A 24,774-nucleotide genomic window follows, 5' to 3' on the forward strand; every position below is an offset into this window, starting at 1 on the left:
GAAGGTAGAGAGAGAGAGAGAGAGAGAGAGAGAGAGAGAGAGAGAGAGAGAGAGAGAGAGAGAGAGAGAGAGAGAGAGAGAGAGAGAGAGAGAGAGAGATGGGAGAGAAGAAGGGGTATGGAGAGAGAGAAAGAGAGAGAGAGACGAGAGAGAGAGAGAGGGGGGGGGGAGAGTAGGGGGGAGGGAAAGAGGAGGGGTCTTAAGGGGTCATAGGATACCATATGACCTCTTAGGAAACAATACGACCTCTAATGACACCTAAGGGGTCATATGGTGGGCTAATAAAATGATATATTAAATTTAAAGTTATGAATAGAACATCATACAACAAGACTCCAAGTGAACAAACAACGAGGCTTCACTAAAAAGCAAGTGTAAGAGCTTGACCTAATCCTAAGAGTACTACCTAAGTTCTAAAACATATGATGCTATTAAATTTCCAAGGTTATAAGACTGATCTCGATTGTGACTATAGGAATTACACACTTGATTTCTTTCATGGGTATGTACCATTCCAAGCTGTTTGACAAGTGATGATCATCATATACTACCACTGGCATGCATACAATAAACTTTAATTTCTTTAGGTGACAGGTGTTGTGTAGCAACATGGGAACTCTCACATACCCACCACTATCATTCTACAGGACATCATCTGTGTTACTCTCCCTCTTTCTCTTCCTACCTGTTGTTTTCTTTGAAAAACATATTGCAGGTACTCTGACTCATCATGTTGCTTTGTTGACACTATTTTCCACATCTGCTCTGTTCATTAAAAACACATTCGAGAAGAATATTGCTGCAGGTTTCCTTGTTTGTCACGGTAATACACCTATGGTTCAATTTCAAATCCTATTCCTCTTATTCAACATACACACAAAAATCCATCAATCAATTTTTTTAGGAGAGGATACATGATAAAAATCAAAGAGGAAGTTGCAGACAAGAAATAAATTCACTTACTTCTATAGAAGTGCAGACACAGTTGCAGTGGGGTACGGAGGGAGAGAAGAAGAGAAAGAGGGATGGGGTATGGAGGAAGGGAGAAGGGGAGGGAGAGAGAGAGAGAGAGAGAGAGAGAGAGAGAGATGAGAGAGAGGAGAGAGAGAGAGAGAGAGAGAGAGACCTTGTATGCGTTTGAGAGGGAGAGACGATACACTTACATGTGTATCTATATGTTTAATATATTATATATATATACATATATTATATGTATATAAACATATTATATATACAATGTCATATTATACACATATTATATATTAAATATATTATATGTATATACACATATTATACATAGAATATCACATTGTACAATAGCACGTACGTGCTACTTACACTATAAGTACCCCATACGTGCTTTTTAAACCATAAGTACCCCGTACGCACTTTTGACTGTTTAGGCTTGGAAATAGGCCTGGATGACAAAGCTATGGATTGGAAGTTCGATTTCCCTCCATTTCTCTCATTTTTGATGTGTTTTATTTTATCAACTTGGTTTATCGACTTTGTCATCATCAGGTTTACACTTCATAAAGTGGGTATTTCTAAAATTGCCACCCTATTTTCACCCATCTTTTGAGCTTTCTAACCATATAATTTGTTTTCAATTTGAACAACAATAACATATTATTATTGAATTTCTTTTACTAGTGTCTCCATAGTTCTCATAGACATAGGTGCACCATTTTTTGAATAAATTTTGATATACTTATCCAAATTTAAAAAAATTTATACATTATTGTAGTGCACTTGATTATTTACAATTTAAAAAAATAAAACTGTATTTTAGATTTGTTTAGTGTAACTTATGCTTCGCACATGAACAGGTACCTAATTTTCAGGATGTGCTCAATTGGAAAAATCATAAAAAAAAAATACTCAACAAAAAATTACAAAAAAATACACATCTTCTAGTTCTCACTCTTAACTATCTTTCTGCCAAAGTATTTGTCAAAATACTAAATCTAACTATGACTTTTTTGATGCGCACGTCAGACACTATGTTATGTTTTCAGAAAAAATCAAGGTCAGCTTTTCGTGCGTGAAGAATTTGACTCCCTTAATCCTATCCAATTTTGAAAAAGTTTAGTAGTTTGGAAACTAGATTCAGAGTACTACAATATTTGTTCTTTGATTATCTTCATATCTTGAGTGGATGACTTTCAAATTTTGCCTCCAAGTTCAGGTTCACCTGATTTCAGAAAAGAAGTGTCCACTTATACCCTGCTTTTTGACCACCATCTTTGTGCACTTACCCTCTAATCATTTCAACAGTTGGAAAATCCCTTTACCGGGTAGCTTTAACAGGCTTATTGTAAAACCTTTAACCAGGTGACTCAAGATCATTAAGTTCTTCCAATCCTCTAGCAAGGTAACCTTTAATAGGGTATATAGCCATCCCTTAATCGGGTGATCTCTGACAGGATCGGTTCCTAACAGAACCTTATTGTAAAGTCTTTAACCGAACTAGGCTCCTAACAAAGTGAGCTTCAAAAGAGTTCAAAAACAAGCTTGTGGGTATTCATTCCCACCATGGTTTTTCTCGTTTGGGTTTCCACGTGAAAAATCTGTGTGTTATGTGTTATGAATTTTTCATGTGATGTGTATGTATTATTTGGTTGAAAGAGTATGCATGCAGAGTTAATAGGTTATGGTATTACTAGTATACCACATGTATATGTTTATGGGTGAAGTTAATATCAAATATTGAATGTAGTTGAAGTGTTTAGACTTATTAGTTTATGTTGTCTGATGTCTTACTGTGTTTAACCGATATTGCCATGGTTAAGTTCAGTAATGATGGCAATTAGTTGGTATTGCTTTAACTTGATAAGTTGTGGAGAAAGTTTTTGCCTGTACTGATTCACCCCCCCTCTCAGTACCAATTAGGGTATCTATTGTTCATCATTATTCATCAAAATATATACAACAGCTAATGGCTTTAGAGCATACTGAAAATGGAGACTTCTCTAAAGGAGGGAAACTTGAGAACTAGAGTAGCATAGAGTTCTTAAAAATAAGGAGATTAATTGGAAGTATATTTTGAGAATTCAATGGCTCTAGAAGATGATAGGAACACTAGGTTCTTTAAATATTTCACCCTAAAAAATAGAAGAAGAAATATAATAAGAAAAATTATAGACACCAATGACAATACTTGGGAGGGTGAAGAAAAAATTGGTCCTACTATGTTGTCTCCTATTTTTAGAACATTTACAAGGATATGATGGAGCCATTAATCAAGAGGATGAGCTATTAAAATTCATCCCTAATATTCTTCCTAATGAGGATAACAATAACATGAGAAGGTCTACCTCAGAAGAAGACTTCAAAAGTGTTGTTTTCTATTTTAATACCTATAAGTTCCTCAGGCCTAATGGATTCCCTCTTGCCTTCCAAGAGTATTGGGATATTATCAAGGATGATGTGGTGGTGGCTATTAGAATTTCTTCAAGAAATATAAGCTCCTAAAGTGAATCATTACTACCTTTTTTGCACTTATTCTTAAAAAGGAATACATGCAAAACTTTATAGATTCCACACCTATAAGTTTATGTAATTTCTTTTATAAGATTATCTCTGAAGTGATTGTTAACTGCCTTAAACCCATTATATTTCGTTAAGTTGTTCTTACTATCCATGAAATTATTCATTTTATGGAGAATAATAATAAAATAGGGACAGTTGTCAAACTTGATAATTTTAAAGTATATGATATGTCCATCTTTTTGTTTGGTACCCTTAAGAAGTTTGGTTTTAATGGCAACATCATATATATTATCAAATAATGTGTTATTACTCTAAGTTTCTTAGTTTTCATCAATGGAGTTACTAAAGCTTTCTTCAATAGTGAAATGGATTTATGATAGGGGGACGCCCTATCCCCATACTTATTCATCATACTTGTTGAGGTGTTGGGGATAACATAGACTTATTGTCCAAAATACGATTAAAGGGATATATCTTGCCTTCTCCACCCCCCCTACATTCCATCAACAATTTGTGGATGATACTATCATCTTTTATATCTCTTGAGTTCTTGAATCCAAACAATGAAAGATGATCCTTGATAGGATTTCTAGTATCTTTCTTGCCAACACATTAATTACAACAAAAGCATGCTATATTTCTTCAACATTGATGAGAGACTCTAGGAGAAAGTTATTAAGATTTTTTATTTTCAAAAGTATTCTCTCCCAACAACCTACCTAGGTATTCCTCTATCCATAACACATAACTATTGGTTTGGAATCAACAATTTGTGGATGATACTATCATGTTTGGATATCAGTTCCAGTTGTTGTATATGTTTTTGATATAGAGGCAGAAAAAGCTGAAGAGAAAGGGACTCAAAAGGAGCCTGAGAATGTATTTGAAAACTTGGAAGATTCACAAGAAGATAATGCCTTAGATTATTTATTGTGGTTATATGCAAGTTCTTTTGAAGGAGAGAATTCAAAAGTAGAAGAAGAAGGAAGACCTGAGGAATAAATGAAAAGAGTTGAGTCTGAAAATACGTCAATAGTTCTATCTATAGTTGTTTCTAAATCTACTATTTTAACTGAGTTATTACAAGTTCTTGTCTCACAAGGCAAATTGGATATTGATATGTTATCTCCATAGAAAATTATACTACTTGGTAATTCTTTATTGTTTGAAGCTAGAAAGAAAAGCTATGTTTCAAGAGTTTTGGTTGAGGATATGTTCTCCAGGAGAAACTTCCAGAAGTTAAAATAGAATCTTGGAATGATGAAGGATAAATGAGAAGTACATTCAATAAGTTGAAAGTAGGTGCAATTAATTTTGAAGAAAGACTTGCTAAGTCTGTTGAGCGGAGGATGTCATCTAAAAGATTGCTATCGCTACAGATCAAATGTACAAAATCTCATGTCAAGTTGAAATATAAAATAGCCTCACTTGATGCTAGCATTGATCATGCAACAGAGACATTTAGAGTCCGTCTGTGTTGCCCAAAGGCCACTACAGACGTTTAGTTAAGGATTTCAAATATAGAATGAACTATCTTGGATATTTCTATGAATCTGGAACCCTAGACAGATGAAGGTAGTTCCAAAAGAATGAAAATTTTCTCAATTGAATAAGGATTTGGAGTTATGGAATGTTCAAAAAGAAGTAACTAAGAAAGACTTTGACAAACTGTGAGACAAATTTGAGATTCACATATATTTAATGTTAGAAGTGACAAGGAATGCAAAGAAGTTATCTGGTGCTATCTCATCTACATCAAGTTTTGAGGATGTTTAAAAATGTATTTTAGAAATGGAAAGTCAAATTATGGTACTTGTTTTTGTTGATATAGATTCGAATGTTGTCTTAAAACTATAGTTAGTGCATGGAGGAGCCATCGCTCTAGTTCTTCAAGGTGCATAATTTATTTTTTGGCTAAGAATCAAATATTTGTGTATATGCATTATTTTTCTTGGGGGGAGTCCTTTGCATCCTTTGTCTTTGATGAAAAAGTGGGAGAGAAAGATGAGTTGTATACTGAGACAGAATAACTTTTTGATAATCAGATTGGGAAGGTTGTTTGGTTGGTGTTTCTATCAATGACAAAGGGGGAGATTATTACAACCATGCCTTTGTCTTGTCATCGATGTCAACTCCTTTGATTCAGAAGTAGTCTGGAATCCAAAAGTGGACTACAAGCAGTGTTTTGGTCCAAAATGTTTGTGTTCTGATGCAAAAGAGTTTTGTGTACAAATAGTGTTGTCAGATTTTACTGAAAAGCTTTTTCATGTATTTGTTAATTATCTAGCTATTCCTTTTAATCTAGAGCTTTTTGGTTGGTTTTAGTTTTGGTCTAGATTAAGATCATAAGTTTCACATTTTGGGTCGAATTGTATATTTTGGATCAGGAGCCCGCATACACATTACAATCTCTTTTGTGGCTAACTTGGTGAAGACGATTTTTCTAGATTGGTATATATATTTACAGATGCAAGATAGATGAAATGTATGTATGGATGTGTGAATGTGAATTTAGAAGTGATTGATTTTGTGAATTAATGTAAGGATGGTATCAATGCAAGTGATACAAAGATATCAATTGATATAAGGTTAGTAATATAGAGACTCGGTGGTCCAGATATTTTTTAAAGTCTAACTTGTGTTATATCTAGAACTGTGATCAACATACAGAGATTCTTTTGTATGAGTAGTTCTTTTTCTAAACATTGTAAATATGTATCTTGCCCTGTTGCAGTTAGCTTCAGTGTACAAGTCCCTTTTTGTATCTTGCCCCAAGAGCAGTTAGCCTTGGATAGCAAGTCCGGAGTAGTGAGATCCCTTTTGTAACCATCTCTATATAGTGAATTAATTTTGTGAGTTAACACTAACTGTGGTTTTTCCTAGTTTGATTTTTCCAAGTATAAAATATTGGTGTTCATACATGTGGTTGGATTATGATGTTTTTTGTTTAAATCTACTTCATGTGCTCATCTGAAATAAACTAGTTAATGCAAGATTGCAATCCAAAATTTTATTTAATGTTGGTTCACTCCCTCTCTTAACATCTAGTGTGTGTTCAACAAGGGGACCTAAATACAACACAATACATCCTTCTAAGTTGATTCCAATGAACCACACACACTAGCACATCGTCCAAGGTCATCATTACACAAAACATGTAGATAAATAATAAAGCATATTAACCAATTGGCCCAAAAATTTCCTCCAATGAAAAATACACAATGTGGACACAAACCACTGTGAGACCCATATCAACATCCAAACTTAACCTCCAATGCATATCCATACCAAAAGAGAATGATCCAAATAAGATACACCACCTCATTTAGTCAGATACCAAAAAAACTAACAACATAAATTCTCATGCAAATCAAACCAACACTACAAACTGAACTGGGACACTGCACAAACCAAATGAACATGTCCTCCAAGTTACAACACTTGAATAAACATATCAAATAACTGACAAGCATTTTATGGACTAGTTTTAATAGACATCTCACTATTAGAAACAACAACTAACTCTACCATCTAAGCAATACAAGACCTATAAACCTAATGGTACAACATACATAGATCATAAATATTATATCTAGAACCGCAATCTGTAATCCTCTCAAATCTTATTAATGTAAATCATTCTTCCACTAGGACATTAAATACTCTTTCCTACATATAAATAGTGTTTCATGTAAATTGAAATTTCCACTAAACCAACCATCTAGAAACACTTCAACATCAATAGCAGACCACTCACTTCTAGACCATCTACAAGAAATAGTGACATTAATGACAACACGAGACAAGTTGACATCAATAACAACACTACTCAACAACTCAAGTTTCCAACATGCATAGGCTTCGGACATAAGATAAGGTCACCTCATCAACATATGATTATAGTTCAGATGGGATAAGGCCCAAAATAAGTTTACAATGAGCTAGAAAGAGGCAAATTGAAGCAAGGGCCCCAAACAGAGTGAAATTATAAAGTGTTACAATTTATAACACTATATATTGCTTGAATTTTGAAAACGTAGAGAGAATGATTTGGTTTCTTGTAATATAGAATGATTTAATGTTAGGATTATTAGATATTAAAATATATCATTTTTACAAATATTATTAAGTTCATTATAATTGATTATATACCTTATTGTTTATCACATGATTATGGGAATTCTAAAAGTAGGTTACATTGAATTTAGGGGTTCTAATAGATTTGGGTATTACAATGGTCCTATATTAATTATTGTAGGTCAAACATCATTTTCAAGAAAAGATAGGATTAATTGTCATAAGACTTGAAGTATATAATTATATTGCTTAGCTCATTAGACCTACAAAATCGGGACATGACACAGATCTTATTTGACACTAGTAAATCAAGTTTACTTGTTTCTATGTTATCTCCTTGATTTATCAAAGTTGTGTGTCTTGATCTGAATGTTCGGCCAATCTTGATAGAATAATTGTTTATCTAGTAAAACTTAAAACTATGCATTATAATTGTGTTAGTTTTGTTTTTGGTTTAACAATGTTGGAGTGTTGAATATGGAACAAAAAAGAATGTAGGTTTCTACTATTAATCTACCTATTGATAGTTGACTAAAATAGTGCTTTGGCCAAAGTTTACCAATCAATACTAATTATTTACTATTTGATTGTTTTTCTTTATCTCTATCACATCATGATATCAATATATCGGTATTTCATTATACAATGTATAGAATGTTAGATATATCATGTTGCATTAGGTTTCATCACTATTTTTGGTTTTAGATCTCTAGTCATCCTCATGTAAGGCTAAGTTTATTCATTCAAATAATTTTTGGGAAGCATGTGCTTCATGGTTGGGTGAGAAAGCACTCTATCATTGCTCACTTGTGGAGGTCCTATGTTATAAGTACTTGTGAGAATTGTTTCTTTTAAGTACTCTATTAACTTGATGTACTGAACCATTTAGTCTTCTTATAAGGAAATAGTTTCCTAATGTATCGCTAGCCTTTGGTGCTTATGTGTTTAGACATTTCTATCAAAATTAAATTTTGTCTATTCTTATATTGTTGAGCAAGTTAGTTCAATTTATGGTTTTTATGTCAATTTAATATTTTATATTGTGGAAGTCCTTGCATTAATATTATTTAAAGCTAAAAATATATGTAAATAATAATTTATTTTGATTGGTAAAGAAATAGATAAATGTGGAGATCGATTGGTTATAATATTTGTTACTAATTAATAATGGTTGGAAATGTTTAAGGTGTGTGCCTTCTAAATGTGGATATTATAAAGTGCAGATTCTTTCCATGGGTTTTTGTATTGTATTCCATAGTTTTTAAAGTAAATGAGCACGATCTAGTATGAAATAACTAATAGGAAATTTGAGTAGTGTCACTTACAAGTTGAATGCTTAGTTTTAAATGAGGAATCATGTATTTCATATAAATCAATGTTGGTAAAGAAGGATAATGTATTGTAGACTCTAATGGGTGTTTTGTTTATAAATTTTCATCTTAAAAAGGACTTTATTTTAACATTTTTAAATTGATAAATATGGAGTAATAAGTTTACCTTTGGAGTGATAACATATCTGGGTATATATTATAAATTTATTTAAGGTTCAAATCCATGAAACCTAGTATCTAATTTTTTAGCATTATTAGTTGAGTTTGTCGTGGGATCTACTTTGTATGAAGATTACATTTAATTTATATGCATTAAAAATTACAGCTCAAAATAATCTAATCAAATAACAAAATTTTGAAGGCTATTTTAGCCCATCTTTATGTTTTTCTTTTGCTAAATATATTTTTCTACAAGAGGAGAAAGATAGGTTACAAGATTAGATGCCCAATTCCTTAACACTAAGCAAGATGTCTAGCACTTCCATATAGCAAGTGGTTTAAGAAAGAAAAATATAAGATTCAAAATTAGGAAAGAATACATTCCATCTTTTTCTGTGTCATGTACAAGAAAAAAATTGTGTCTAAGTCAAAATATTTTTTTCAAAACATAAATCTTAATCTAACAAAATGTTTAGTTATTTTATTTCTCAATAAAAGCACATTATGTGATTCTAAGAGTCTTGAAAAATAAGCAAGAAAAATTGTGATCTTGATTATCAGTTTCTTATTGGATCTTATGCATCACAGTATTTGAAATCCATCAAAGTTATATCTAGACTTATGAATGCATATAAATTTACATTTTTTTTCTACCAATTTTATTTCAGTTCAATTGAAATCATGTTCCTATTATGGTTCTCATAGTCATACATTATCTTCTTTCTTTGACCTACTCTCATGTTCTTCATGTGGTCATCATACACATGATTCTTCCCATTGTTCTTAGAAGTGTCCAAACCTTCTTTATGTGTTACAAATCATTTATTTGAGTCGGTTATGAAAGAGGCATCAAATTCTTCTTTGGATACTATAATTGTGACACATTTACCAAAATTATGTGAAATGCTATAAATAAAACTATGTTGAGTGTTGTTGATTCTCGTATTTGTGATGAAAGTTCTCTTCTTCAATGTGATATTAAAAATGTATGCGTTCAAGATATGATTTAATTTTTCCGATTTGTCTTAATGATTTTGATACAATCGTCACAAATGATTATTTCTATCCATTTTTGTAGTTGTCGTATTAGTGTAATTCCTTCATAGGGGCTTCACTGGGTAGGCAATATTATAACACATGCATCCATATTGGGGGGTTTAATATCTCAAAAATGAGGGTGCAATATATAGCCTATCGGTGAAAATCAGGGGTTTTTAATTCCTTCTATGAAAAAATACAATATTTGGTGAAAATAGGGGGGGTTTAATTCGGGTTGTGTATTGGGAGGGGGTGACAAAAAAAGGGGGGCAATATTTTTGAAAATATGGAGATTATTTAGTATGCCATGAACGCATGTGCTATAACCCAGATTCACTAAGTGAAGCCCCCGTGACTTACCTCCCAATGTGAGACATTGTTAGCATTTTCCTCCCTCATGTGATTGAGGGAAATCTTGCTCAAATTTAATTGGAGAATTCATAGAGATAATTGATGTATGCTTTGGATATTTTGTAGATTTCTTGAATGTGGAATTTTTGGTCTATTTAGATTTTACCCAAGTTATTGCTTGTGATAGTTCTAGAAATTGTTTGGTCCTAAAAAGTGAAGAGTTGAGGATGGCCCATGTGATAGGTCTAGTTATAGATATCCAATTTGATTAATATAATATTCAAACAATATTGAAACACAAATTTTGTGGTTTTTTAGATTAAGTTGTCTATTTTTCTCTCTTTGATACATAGTGTATGCGGGAAAGCAGGTCGACGGAACTCAATATGTGGAAAACGGAGTCTAAGGAGCCTTGCTCACACACCCACATGACTTCTTGGTGCAAGCTATGGAGTCATGAAGTATGGCTTAGCTTCCCAAGGTTGGTTCCATGGTTCTCTATCTCACAAGGTCCCTCAAACCAATGTCTTTTCTCTCAGATCACTGAGTAAAGTGGTTTAGGGATGACAAATGCAAGAACGAGGGATGCTTTTGTTGATTTTAAGATGAAATGCATCCTAAGTTATACATGATCCTATAAATGCAATAAACTAGTTATAAGATGACAATATTAGTAGCAAGACTATCCTAGCATGTTATATTAGTCTATGATTAAGCTAAATGATAAGGAAAATACTCTAAACATGCATATTTAGATTAATTCCTATTGAAGAGAGAGGCTAAATGATGAGCACAAATGATATTTTAAAGATTGGATGGATTTTAGTATAAGTGTGATGCTAAAGACTTGGATCTTGAAAATGGAGGAATGAGAGCTCTATTTATAGCAAAAATAGGGTAATGGATGGTTAGGATTGAAAGAGTTAATCAAGGGCTAAGTTTGAAAGTTGTCAATCCATGTAATGAAATGGTGACAGTTGTCAACATAAGGTTGGTTGAGAGGAGATGTAAGAAGCATTAAATGCTTGAGAAGACCTCATGGTTGCCCTAGGTGTTAAGGGTTAAGGTTAAGTTAGGGTTATCCATTGGATAAAGCTTTTACCCAAAGGATAAACTCTTGTGCAAAGGTTAAAGAGATAACTATGGTCAAAGCAATAAATGCTTGATGAGACCCTTGGGTTACATGGAGGTTGAGTTTAGGGAAATTCTTTAACCATGTTAGAGGGTTGAGTTAACCATTAATGGTTTGGGAGACTTTCAAAGCTAAGTGGTTGAAGCCTTTAAGGGTTTTCAAAGACTTTGAGGGTTTGAGAAGTGACTTCCCTTTGTTTAGGGATGTGACAAAGTTTAGGAAATGGGTTAGGTTAATTTAGAAGTGATTAGAAGAGTCTAGAAGGGTTTAGGAAGCAAGTTGGAGATGTAGGATTTTGCAAGTGGATGAAGGGATAATAGGCTTTAATTGAATAAAATGAATTTAATTCAATTTGGTTGCAATTTGGGGAAATCAAATAAATTAGATTTATTCAATTTAGGGTAAACTATTTAATTAAATTTGAATTTAATTAAAAGTGGATAGAAAGGATTTAATTGAATAAAATGATTTATCCTATTAAATGTCAAAAGAGGCTTAGTGAATTTAATTTAAATAAATTGAGTAATTTACTTAATTTAAATAGAGGAATGTGGGTGTTTTAACTAAATTGGATTTAATTAAATAAAGAAATAAACATAAAATATTCATTTAAGAATATGATCATTTTTATACGTCTACACATAGTTTATTAGGACACATTATGAGTGATCATGATTCATTATTGAGTTGGAGATGAATTAAATGCAGTGATATCATCGATGATTATATGCAGGACAGATAGAATGCATTTAAAATGAAAATGGTGTCACTGAGAGAATGCTGGCACAGCTTTCGTTAAGGTCAACATGATGAGGCTTTAATTCAATACATATTCTAGGATGTGCTTTATGTGTATGTTTAGGCTATGGTGCTAACAAATGATTTATTTGGCTTTTACTATTAAAGAAAAGACTCTGGGCTTTGTAAGTGCTTTGAACACTACAAATGATATGTTGTTTAAGGTTTTAATCAGATTCCAAAACAAGTTACAAGACTTTCATCCATAACCGAAGTAGATTAATGTAAAAGGATAGCGAACATCACACGGCACGGAATGCGTTAACATATGCAAGAAAACATTGTTAACAAATCAATAATGTGTGGGCTTGAATTTTTTAATATGTTAAAAGTCAAAAACTATCATCATGAGATAAGAGCCAAACGTTCAACTTATTCAGCTTCGAATTAGTTTTGGTTCTTTTTTAATACAGCAAAACTACAAAAGTCAATAAAATATTTTTTAGTTTTATTTATTCTGATTATTAAAGTTGTTGGTAAGGTATTAATTTGATTACTGAATTTTAAAAGATCAAGTTTATATTTATAGATTTTATCTAAGATTAATAGTAGATAAAAAAAAAAAAAAAATTATTTTTTTAAAGATTAATGATTAAAAAAATAATGTGATAATATTGAATTCACACAAAAAAAAATCATGTCAATTAATTACCAAATTTAAGAGCTAATTAAAGTGAACGTAAAACATAAATAAAAAGAGCATGGGTATACATTTTTTACAATTATATTAAATACAACAAAATATAATGTTTTATTATAAAATCTAGTTAGATGATCTTAATTTTTATCCATATTTACATTTTTCTTCTCTCAAATAGTTGAGAACCATTAACATTTCACCTATAAGGCTTTCTATGATGCAAAGAGTCTTGGCATTCTGTTTTGTTTGTCCAACCCATCTCTCTTCTTCTTCTTAATTCAAAAGGAGAATTTGGGTTGAAAGATTTAAATAGCACCCAATCATTGAGAGTTGCTCTGAGATCACCAATCTTAGCCCTTAAACCTTTACAACAATTTGCATGCATAGTGCAAACATCTTCTAATTTTGCCTTTGGCTCACAAAATCCACCAAAGTAACTTGTATCAAGGAACAAGATATCTAGACCAATGTGAGTAAAGTTTTTAGAATATTTCATCCTATTAAAGACGTTTTGATCATGTATTTTGGGATATCGAATAGTATAGGCATACCAAAGCTCATAGAGTTTAGCAGTTCGTTCATTGGCATTAACAAATGAAAATCCAGTATTTGGATGGTTTGAGAGAGCATGTGGATTATGGTTGTAGTCATCACAAGATATTTGAAAATCTACCCCTTTTGAGAGCCTTTGGAATGGGTTTCGTAACCACATTACATCTGCATCCTGAAAATAACATTTGAAAATAATTAGTACAATTTATATAAGGATATATACAAATTTATAAGATTTTTAAAAAAAGTTGATATTAAAAGAAAAAGGTGAGATGAAGAGAAAAAAATTGCAATCTTTCTATGAGCCCCAAATGTTTTGTTTCATCATGTTTTAAATTAAATTTGAGATGAAGAGAAAAAAATTGCAATCTTTCTATGAACCCCAAATGTTTCGTTTCATCATATTTTAAATTAATTTTTTTGTGATTGCTTTGAATTTATACAGGATTATTTATACTACTAAAAGTTAAGCACCAAACTTGATATAGCAAGCATATGAGAGCCCTGTCGAAATTCCCTTTCTAATATCAAAAATCTAAAATTCTTTTAAATAGACAGAGACAACTTTGATTCTTATATAATATATATGCCTGCACCAATGAGAAGCCTAATGTTGCTTCCAGAAGCGACACATCAATCCTGTCAGCTGAACCAATGAAATATTTCGTAATCAAAAATAGAATTTATTAGAATAACAACCTCTCCTTATAGTATTATATAAAGGTCATACACTTCTCATAATTTCAAGACAACTTTCAATTCTTGTATTATAATAAAACGTATAAAATTCAACTATAATTATTAAGATAATTTTGGTGATATGTGCACATTTAAATAATAATTATATTAAAAAAATCCAACCAGTTAACCTATCTAAGTAATTTGTTTCTTATACGTTGTATTATGCAATTGGAAAAAAAAAAAATATTAGGACAAAAAAGTTCAAACTATTTGTCAGTCCAACAACTTATATCTATGCCTAGCTTTTTACTGATATTGAGACATGCTGAAATGAAATTTGAACCTTCACCAAAACTGCTTCAAATTTGCGATTTTAGATTAAATCTACCTATGAACAGAGATAATTAATAAAAATGTCTCCAGACCTATGGATCTAGAATCCACGAAGGTGTGCATTTAATTTTCTCTAACAAACTTATTAACAAAATGGACTAGGCAAGTTTTGGAAACATAGAATTGTGGGTTATGTGACAAAACTTACAGTAAATACGAAATTATATCTTCTTTCCACCACAGTCTTCAGAAAGAGAATTTTAGTCTGCGTCATCTTGACGTAATCAGGTGACATGAAGAACTTTTCCCCAGAAAAATCAACACCCTCGGTTCTAAGCTCATAGCAATGGGGATGAATTTCTTTACAGCGGTTGAAAGCTTTTACATCCATGCCCACAATCAGGAGGTGGTTAAGTAACATGTGTGTTCCTTCCCCTACCCGAAAGCTTTCTAGAAAAAGATCTATTAAACTGTTTGGCTCCATCCATGCCCCATTCACTGGTGTGATGATCAGAGTCCTGTTTGGCATTGAAGCCTTCGCCAAAGCAATCTCCAGCTCGTCTGCATCACTTGCAACTTCTATCTGTAACAAACCCAACAAAAATGCTGAGTTAAAAAACAATGATGTTCACAGAGATTCAATAGACTACAAGAGCTTATTATAGGAGTCTAATTATATAGAGATCTTAAATACATTCAAAAACTTCGAGAAATTTATTTTGAAAAACTTGTATTATTAGAAATAAAGAAAAAAACTAACAGTAATTAAATAAAACTAAAATATGATTACACTTACAGATGGAGATGTGGCTTCAGTTATTGTAGATGGAAATGTGGCTTCAGTTTTTGTAGATGGAGATGTGGCTTCAGTTTCTGTAGACAGAGGCAAAGGTCCTTTGCCGACCAAGTAACATAGCAAGATAAGCACCGTTAGGGAAGAAACCAGAAATATATCTCTGATGGGCTTATCAAGTTTCATTTCTCCTAAAACCTTTATCATGGGAGAGCTTAATCGGCCTTGGAATATCCGATTCAGACTTTAGATGCAGAGATCTTTAGATGGAGAGGATATATACAATGCAATTAAAATGAAAATGAAGGTTGGCACAGCTTTCATTAAGGTCAAAGTAATTTGGTTTTAATCTAATTCATATCATATGGGCTTGACTGCATTTTTGAACTTTCAATTGCGTGCTATGTATGCTATACGTTTTGGTAGTGGATTGTCATTAATAAATGATTTAATTGATTTGCGCTTTGACCCATTAGACAGAAAAGTTTGAGCCTCGTGAGTCTTTGCTTGTGTTCAAAGCTTCTGGATCATATATTCTATGTTCTCGATTAAATTCTAAAACAAATTCCAAGATAACTTGCGTGACTGGTGCGTGAATTAGACAGAAAGTTGATTGATGTAAACTGATAGCAAACATCACACGGCACGCGATGTGTTTATATATGGAAAAGATGCATTGCTGCCAAACCCAAAACACACCATTGTTAAGTTCAAAAGTATCGTCATGGTATGTTTATGTGACAGGAGCCAAAGATCCAGCTAATAAAGGACGAAAACTTGAAAATTTGCATTTGAATATGAATGGATCGGTGCCTGTCAAAATTTATGTGGTAACTAATTTCAAAAACTGGTGACAGTATCCTTTTTTGCCTTTGGAAGGCCTCAATTCTTTCCCAAGGTTTGATAATAATATATGGAAAATCCATCAAGCGTGCAAGGCTATCTTTGCAATCATGATAATGATTCTTTTAATTAAAAAAATAAAATTTTACATTGAGTTGACTATATAATTGACATAAATATTTATTATTTATGTATAAAAAGATATTTATTATTTTCACGTTTTTATTAAAAAGTAATAAAACAAGGATATTGGTTTAATACGAAGATAAGTTAAAAAGACAACTTATAATAGGTCAAGAATAGATCATTGACAACATAGGTCATAATAGACCACTTACAACACATTAGCAAAACAGCTAGCAACCCACATCAAGGGTGGGTAGAAATTTCACCCACAACTCGAGTAAGAGTTTGGGAAGAGGAGGAAGAACAACCTTTCCTCTATCAATGAGTAACAATCTAGGCAATAAGATCATTTGGAACACCATCACAAAGGGGAACAAGAGGGGAAGTCCCCTTGGTGAGACTTTCAACATAAGGAGCAAAATGTTGACCAAGCAACACGACAACCACCAAAGGCTGGACCAAATCAAGACCTACAAGTAGAGAAGGGTCCACAAAGCATGAGGGGGCCACACAAGAATAAAGAAGCTTAGTAGTATTTGTACGACCTAATGAGGCCACACCAACAACAAAAGGCAAAAACATCATCCTAGGATTGGTGCAGGAGCACCTAGGCTACCATCAAGCCTCTAAAGGCAAATTTTGAATCTTTTATGTTTTGAAGTATGAAAGTTGTAAATAAGGTCTTTTAAGACCAAATATGATGTAATAAGGTCATTAAGACCATTTAATGTTAGATTAAGTCCTAGATGGGTCATGTTGTTGATATTGCTCAAGGATTGTCAAAATTGTCATTTTGTGGCAAATATGTCTTAATAGGGTCATATATGGTATTTTATGATGTATGAAGGTATCTTAGTCGTATTTGGACCTATTCATATTGGTTGTGAGTCATGAAAGTCTTGGATTAAGTCTAAGTAGCATTTTTGAAAAAAATGTCAATATTGCCAAAATGTTGTTAAGGCAATTTTTGCAGTGTAAGAGCAATTAGGAGTTGGTTGGTTGAAACAAATCCAAAAGGTGGTTATTTCTATTGGGAGGCATTGGAGGAATTCAAATAGGCCATTCCCACATTGATTTGGAGGTTGGATGGATATTCTGTATGGATAACTCAGTTTGAAAGGCAATTTGATGATCATTTTCTCTGCAATTTTATGTAAAAATGTTGCACTTTTCTTCATAACTTTATTATTTGGATGAATTAACACATAAGAGTGGATTTTTTGGAAATATTTATGTGTTACCTTTCATTTGGGACTGGGTTGGTTCATTTTTATTGTGTTTTTATCCTTCTACAAGCAGATTTACCAAAACTGGTCTAAAACCCTAGGTTTTGGAGCTTTGTCAAAGAAAAATGTAGAACTCTCCATTCCATCAACAACTTGCCTCGAGACTTGGTAGAATGGTGGATATGGTAGTGTTACAGATGGGTTTTAAACAATTTTCGCAGGGGAAGAACCTAAGTGTAGTTTTGGGCACTTGAGGGCTTAACATCCTCATGTGTTAAGCCAGTTGAAGGAGGGTTGAAGAAGATTTATGTGTTTTGGAACCAAAAAAATCAAAGAGACCTTAGAACCTATTAAATCCTTTCATTTTTTCTATTTTATTTCATTCCAAGTTGAGTGGGTAAGTTGGTGGAGTCTCTAAGGGGTGTCTCTAGTGCATTTGGAGGCCTAATAAGGCTCTTGAAGGACTATAACAATCAAATTTTGAACACTTCTCTCCAAAACACCATAGCTTGATTTTGACATATGTTGTGTAAAGCCAAAATGGATATCCAAATATGGTTTTATTTATGGGTTATGACCCTTGTGTGAAAATTTATGCCCAAAATACTGAGTTTGTTGCACTAAAAAGCATATAGGTTGTACATTGTCAATTCATTTTTGGTCAAGCTGGTAAAAAACAATCTATGGTAATTTTGAGATATGTTCAATAACTTCCAAAAGGGTATCTGGAAGTGGTCTAGGGTTAGTGAGTCAAAATTTATGATCAAAAAACCTTCTGGGTAGGGCTGCTAGAATCTAGTCACACTAGAAAGCCAATGGTGTGGAATGGCCTAAAAGGGTTTTTTTCAAAGATGGATTTCGTTGATTTGATTCCAATTCATGGGTTTGTGGACATGATGAAATTTCTGCCCCTAGCCTTACGAGTGTCTTTTGTTGTGTTGCCTCAAATTGTCATTTTATGAGACATTGTCAAATAGTGGAAATCTTGGATTAAGTAACCTATTTTGTAGCCTAGAGTTTGGGGTTTGAAACCATAGCCTTGGTGTGTTGTAGAACCTCTTAGATCACGAGAGTCAAAAATATCTTACAATGATCCCCTGACATCATTCTTTTGTTTGCATTGTTTGGTGACGTGGATCTTACATGTCTATTATGGTTGGGCAACCTCCTCCATCATTGAGTTGTCAGGATGTGTGAGAAGCATCACCAAAATTTTGAGAATCATCTTAACCATCTACTCTACACATGTGTACATCCATGTGGACTTCCCTTTCTACAACCAAGTCACTTGCAACCTTCTCGATGGGTCACTAAAGTATTTCAAAAGCTTTATCTATAACACAAGATTTTGTCGATGGTCATCCCTTCTAATGTGATGTAGAGTTTCTAAGAGGTTCTACAAAAATTCAAGGCTATGGTTTCAAACCCCAAACTCTAGGCTACAAAATAGGTTATTGAATCCAATATTTCTACTATTTGACAATGTCTCATAAAATGGCAATTTGAGACAACACAACAAAAGACACTCATAAGGCTAGGGGTAGAAATTCCATCATGTCCACAAACCCAATTGGAATCAAATCAACCAAATCCATCTTTGAATCAAACCCTTTTAGGTCATTCCACACCATTGGCTTTCTAGGGTGACTAGATTCTAGCAACTCTACCCAAAAGGTTTTTTGATCATAAACTTTGACTCACTAACCCTAGGCACAAACAAAGACCACTTCTAGATACCCTTTTAGAAGTTATTGAACATATCTCAAAATTACCATAGAGTTTTTTTTACTAGCTTGACCAAAAACGGACTGACAATGTACAACCTATATGCTTTTTACTACAACAAACTCAATATTTTGGGCATAATTTTTTACACAGGGATCATAACCCATAAATAAAACCATATTTGGATATCAATTTTGGCTTTACACAACATATGCCAAAATCAGGTTATGGTGTTTTGGAGAGAAGTGTTCAAAAATTGATTGTTATAGTCCTTCAAGAGCCCTATTAGGCCTTTAAATGCACTAAAGACACCCCTTAGACACTCCACCAACTTGCCAACTCAACTTGGAATGAAATAACATAAAAAAAATGAAATGATTTAATAGGTTCTAAGGTCTCTTTGATTGTTTTTGTTCCAAAACACATAACTCTTCTTCAAACATCCTTCAACTGGTTTAACACATGACGATGTTAAGCCCTCAAGTGCCCAAAACTATACTTAGGTTATTTCCCTACAAAAATTGTTTAAAACCCATCTGTAACACTACCATATCCACCATTCCACCAATTCTTGAGGTAATCCGTTGATGGAATGGATAGTTCTACATTTTTCTTTGACAAAGCCCCAAAACCTAGGGTTTTAGACCAGTTTTGGTAAATCTGCTTGTAGAAGGATTAAAACTCAATAAAATTGAACCACATTGGTCCCAAATGAAAGGTAACACAGATATATTTCCAAAAAGTCCACTCTTATGTGTTAATTTATCCAAATAATAAAGTTATGAAGGAAAGTGCAGCGTTTTTACATAAAACTACAGAGAAAATGATCATCAAATTGCCTTCAAACTAAGTTCTCCATACAGAATAACCATCCAAACTCCAAATCAATGTGGGAATGGACTATTTGAAGTCCTTTGAGGATTACCAACTGAAATAACCACCTTTTGAATTTGTTTCAACCAACCAACTCCTAATTGCTCTTACAATGCAAAAATTGCCTTAACAACATTTTGGCAATATTGACATTTTTTTAAAAATGCTACCTAGACTTAATCCAAGGCTTTCATGACTCACAAACAATATGAATAGGTCCAAATAGGACTAAAATACCTTCATACGTGTGATATTTTTCCAAGATAAAGAGCTCAATGAAAATTACAATATAGAGACAAAATATAGGACAAGAATAAATTGTATTCTCATCAATAGATAAATGATCAAGAGTTTCTCATACAATGAATATGAGCCTACATATATAGGCAAGGCAATATGGATATGTGAGCACACAAACATAACATGTGGCTCAATAATAAACAAAGGTAGGTAGGAAATAGGTGTGGTAGGTAGGATAAACAATGAAATATTTCACATGAGGTGGATCACCCACCGAAGGTGGAATTATCACTCCACAATAAGTGGATATGATAGAGTAGTAACAAGATCAACACCATAAAATATGGAAATTCTCCTACACACACTATCCCAATGTGAAAGAAACGCCCAAGTGTCTCATACCCAAACTAATATGAAATGCATTATCCTATGTAAACTTAAGTAAGGTATAATAATATCCAACATGAATAATTATTTACACCAACACCCCCCCTTAAGTGCAACTTAGGGGAATGCACTTAAGTCTACAATGCAACTAAGAAGTGCAATATGGGTCTCGGCTATGAGGCCATGTTAGGTACCCATGTACAAATGCAAATGCGCGTAAACCAATGCAATGAAATCTCTCACAACTTCTAAGTATTCTCTCCTCTCTCTCCCCATCGTGTAGTATCTCTAAGTCTCGAAAATGGTGAATGGTCTTAAAGTCGAAGATAGACTTGAAGGTGCATCCAACTTCACCTCATTGGCATAGAAACAGTGCTTTTGGATCGACCATATTGCACTTGAAGAGATTGATCTTCTTCAATTCATAGAAGAAAAAATTTTATCCGAACCTGAAGATCATGAGGAGAAACTGCAATTTAAGAAAAATGCCATCAAAGCAAAGAAGGTATTAATCGACTCCGTAAGGGATCACTTGGTACCTCTCATCTCCAAGATGACAACTGCAAGAGATATGTTCAAGACCTTGGAAGGTTTATATGAGATTAACAACGTCAGTAGGGCTCTTGCCTTGAGACAACAACTCCACCAAGTGAAGATGGCAAAAGGATATTCAGTCATCACCTATTTCATGAAAATTTTAAAATTGAGAGATCAACTATGCACAATTGGGGATCAAGTGATAGATAAAGACCTTGTCATGCTACCCTTGAATGGTTTGCCTCATTCATGGGAGCCATTTATTCAAATATTGACAACCACAATCATTGATGGAGAGGGTATTGAGTACCCAATAGGGTCTATTGTCGTGACAAGAACATGGCTTCGGAGATACCCTATCAAGAATTATGATGTTTGGTTGTTCAAGGACTTTGAAACACACAAACATATTCTTCATTTCTCTAACCTTGTTGTTGCAACAAATATTCATTTGATGAAGTATCGTGGTAGACCTCATAACAAGATTTTATGGAAAGTTCATGAATCTGACCACGAGGCAATACTTGACACAATATGGGTTAGAGATGATCTTGAAGGCTCACTTGATTGATTCTACAGTTCAGAGTAGAATGATTTTGAGAATTTTGTATAAATCGTCGACGAATTGTTCTATATTCATTTTTTGTATATATAAATGCCCATGAGCTGATTTTTACATGTTTAGGGCATAATTTTGTATATTTAAGTGGAAATGAGTTGATTTGTACATATATACATGCCAAATTTTGTATATTAAAATGGCAATGAGTTGAATCGCACATATTGTAATGCCAAATTTTGTATAAAAGCCCATGAGATGATTTGTAAAAGACAATTTTTTTTATAATCATAGATTTGAGTCATTATCGAATCATAAGGGTCATAGATTGAGACTAGATACAATTTGAGCAAACATTGTCATTGTTGTCAAAAAAATTGTCAAAAAAGTTGTCAAGCAACTTCTACATTGCGTCAGTAGGGTATGACTCTCGATGTTCTAGTGCTTTGGGATGCACAACAGAGGCATGCCTAGCGTAAACTTTCCCACCCGGATGCGCTCGCAACGTCGGTTTGTGCATACGACGAACTGAATCAATTCTAGCCAATCTCGCAACTTTTCATTGCATGCAACTAACAGTTTTTGGAGCAGGCAAAAAAATGCTACTAATTGAAAATGGCTCCAATTCGTCAAAAACCAAGATAGAACATTATAGAGAAGCCTCACACGACCCCACAGGATCAAACGGATCGACCATATGTGTCCTGGATTGGAAGAAACAGTCCGTCAACTTTTGACAATTTTTTGGACTCAGGACACTTGAGATATTGCACTGGTACAGTATGACTCTCAACGTTCCGGTGCTTTGGGATGCACAACAGGGGCATGCCTAGCGTAAACCTACCCACCTGGATGCGCTCACGATGTCGGTTTGTGCACATGATGAACTGAATCAATTCTATCCACTCTTGCAACTTTTCATTGCATGCAACTGATGACTTTTGGAGCAGGCGAAAAATGCTACTAATTGAAAATGGCTCCAAGTCATCAAAAATAGAGATAGGCCATTATAGAGGAGCCTCACGTGACCCCATGGGATCAAATGAATTGACCATATGTGTCCTGGATTGGAAGAAATAGTCTGTCAAATTTTGACAATTTTTTGGACTCAGGGCACTTGAGAGATCGCACCAGTACGGTATGACTCTCGATGTTTTGGTGCTTTGGGATGCACGACAGGGGCATGCCTAGCATAAAAATTCCCACCTGGACGTGCTCGCGATGTTGGCTTGTGCACATGATGAACCGAATCAATTCTCACCACTCTTGCAACTTTTCATTGCATGCAACTGACTACTTTTGGAGCATGCCAAAAAATGCTACTAATCAAAAATGGCTTTGAGTCATCAAAAACCAAGATAGGCCATTGTAGAGGAGCCTCACGTGACCCCATGGGATCAAACGGATCGACCATACGTGTCCTGGATTGGAAGAAACAGTCCGTCAAATTTTGATAATTTTTTGGACTCAGGGCACTTGAGAGATCGCACTGGTACGGTATGACTCTCGACGTTCCAACGCTTTGGGATGCACGATAGGGGCATGCCTAGCGTAAACCTGCCTACCCAGATGTGTTCGTGATGTCAGTTTATGCACACGATGAACCGAATCAATTCTAGCCACTCTTGCAACTTTTCATTGCATGCAATTGACGAATTTTGGAGCAAGCGAAAAAATGCTACTAATCGAAAATGGCTCCGAGTCGTCGAAAACCGAGATAGGCCATTGTAGAGGAGCCTTATGTGACCCCACGGGATCAAGCGGATCGACCATATGTGTCCTGGATTTGAATAAATAGTCCGTCAAATTTTGACAATTTTTTGGAGTCAGGGCACTTAAGAGATCGCACCGGTACGGTATGACTCTCGATGTTACGGCGCTTTGGGATGCATGATAGGGCCATGCCTAGCGTAAAGTTTCCCACCCGGACGTGCTCGCGACGTCGGTTTGTGCACAGGACAAACAAAATTTGACCATTGCGAGCGTGAGGGTGCTCTCACACCAAACACATTGTTGTTTATATTCATATTGTCAATTTTTGTCATTTATATTCATATTGTTGATTACATATGCAAATATTCATTTAAATTTATAATAGGGTAGCCACCAAATACAACGAATACACAATAATGAACTGAATACAAGGAGTTTTGTAGGGTTAATTCAACATTTTAGAAACTTTATCAAATCATATTCCACAATTGCAATGTTTTATATCATATAGTTTTGTTGTTTATATTCATATTGTTGATTACATATACAAATATTCATTTAAATTTATAAAAAGACAACCACAAAATACAACGAATACAAAATAATGAACTCATTACACATTTATTGGATCGAATATCGATATTTATATATATATATATATATATATATATAATTTAGGCATGTCTGCCAAGTCAATACAAGTATTACAAAAATGTGGCATATGCCATGTCCAAATCGATATACAATAAAAATGTAGAATATATCTACATGTATTGGTCATTCTATGACCAAAAATAACACTATATGATCCTAAATTTGTGGTGGATCATCAAAATCAAGCCTCTTTGATGCAGTACGCGGCTCTGTAGATGGCTACAAAACCACAATTCAAAAGCCAAGTTAGAATTCTTTTGTAGAAAATAATTCACAATTAACAACATAACTATGCATTTAACTTTAATTCCTTTGCAATTGAAATGTAGACTACCTCATCGGCTGATCTAGGAGCTAATGTCTTTGCTCTCCTCTCCTTGTCACTCTTAGGAGTTTTCTTGAAGACATACTTAAATGGATCCACGTTATGGTCGTACCGCGAAGGGGTCTATTGTAGATTAAATGTACAATTAATACAATGTACTAACATAAATATATCAAAAACACTTAAAAG

General features: G+C 33.7%; 1 protein-coding gene across 1 annotated transcript; it reads right to left on the reverse strand.

Annotated features, from left to right (window-relative positions):
* Positions 1–13,153: 13,153 nt before the first annotated feature.
* On the reverse strand, positions 13,154–15,693 carry LOC131035284 (uncharacterized protein At4g15970). Its single transcript, XM_057966956.2, has 3 exons — positions 15,381–15,693; positions 14,793–15,167; positions 13,154–13,742 (listed from the first exon to the last, which is right to left on the reverse strand). Exons 1-3 carry the CDS (start codon positions 15,582–15,584, stop codon positions 13,215–13,217), a joined length of 1,107 nt encoding a protein of 368 aa, XP_057822939.2. The 5' UTR covers positions 15,585–15,693; the 3' UTR covers positions 13,154–13,214.
* Positions 15,694–24,774: the final 9,081 nt, after the last annotated feature.

This window comes from Cryptomeria japonica, chromosome 9 (genome assembly GCF_030272615.1).
Source record: "Cryptomeria japonica chromosome 9, Sugi_1.0, whole genome shotgun sequence".
Classification (NCBI taxonomy): domain Eukaryota; kingdom Viridiplantae; phylum Streptophyta; class Pinopsida; order Cupressales; family Cupressaceae; genus Cryptomeria; species Cryptomeria japonica.

Bases quoted from the DNA above. Each gene is read 5' to 3' on its own strand.
- LOC131035284 (XM_057966956.2), bottom strand. From the start codon at position 15,584: ATGATAAAGGTTTTAGGAGAAATGAAACTTGATAAGCCCATCAGAGAT. The intron at 15,168-15,380 runs GTAAGTGTAATC...GGTTTGTTACAG, and splicing joins CTGAAGCCACATCTCCATCT to ATAGAAGTTGCAAGTGATGC. The intron at 13,743-14,792 runs GTAAGTTTTGTC...TGTTATTTTCAG, and splicing joins GATATAATTTCGTATTTACT to GATGCAGATGTAATGTGGTT.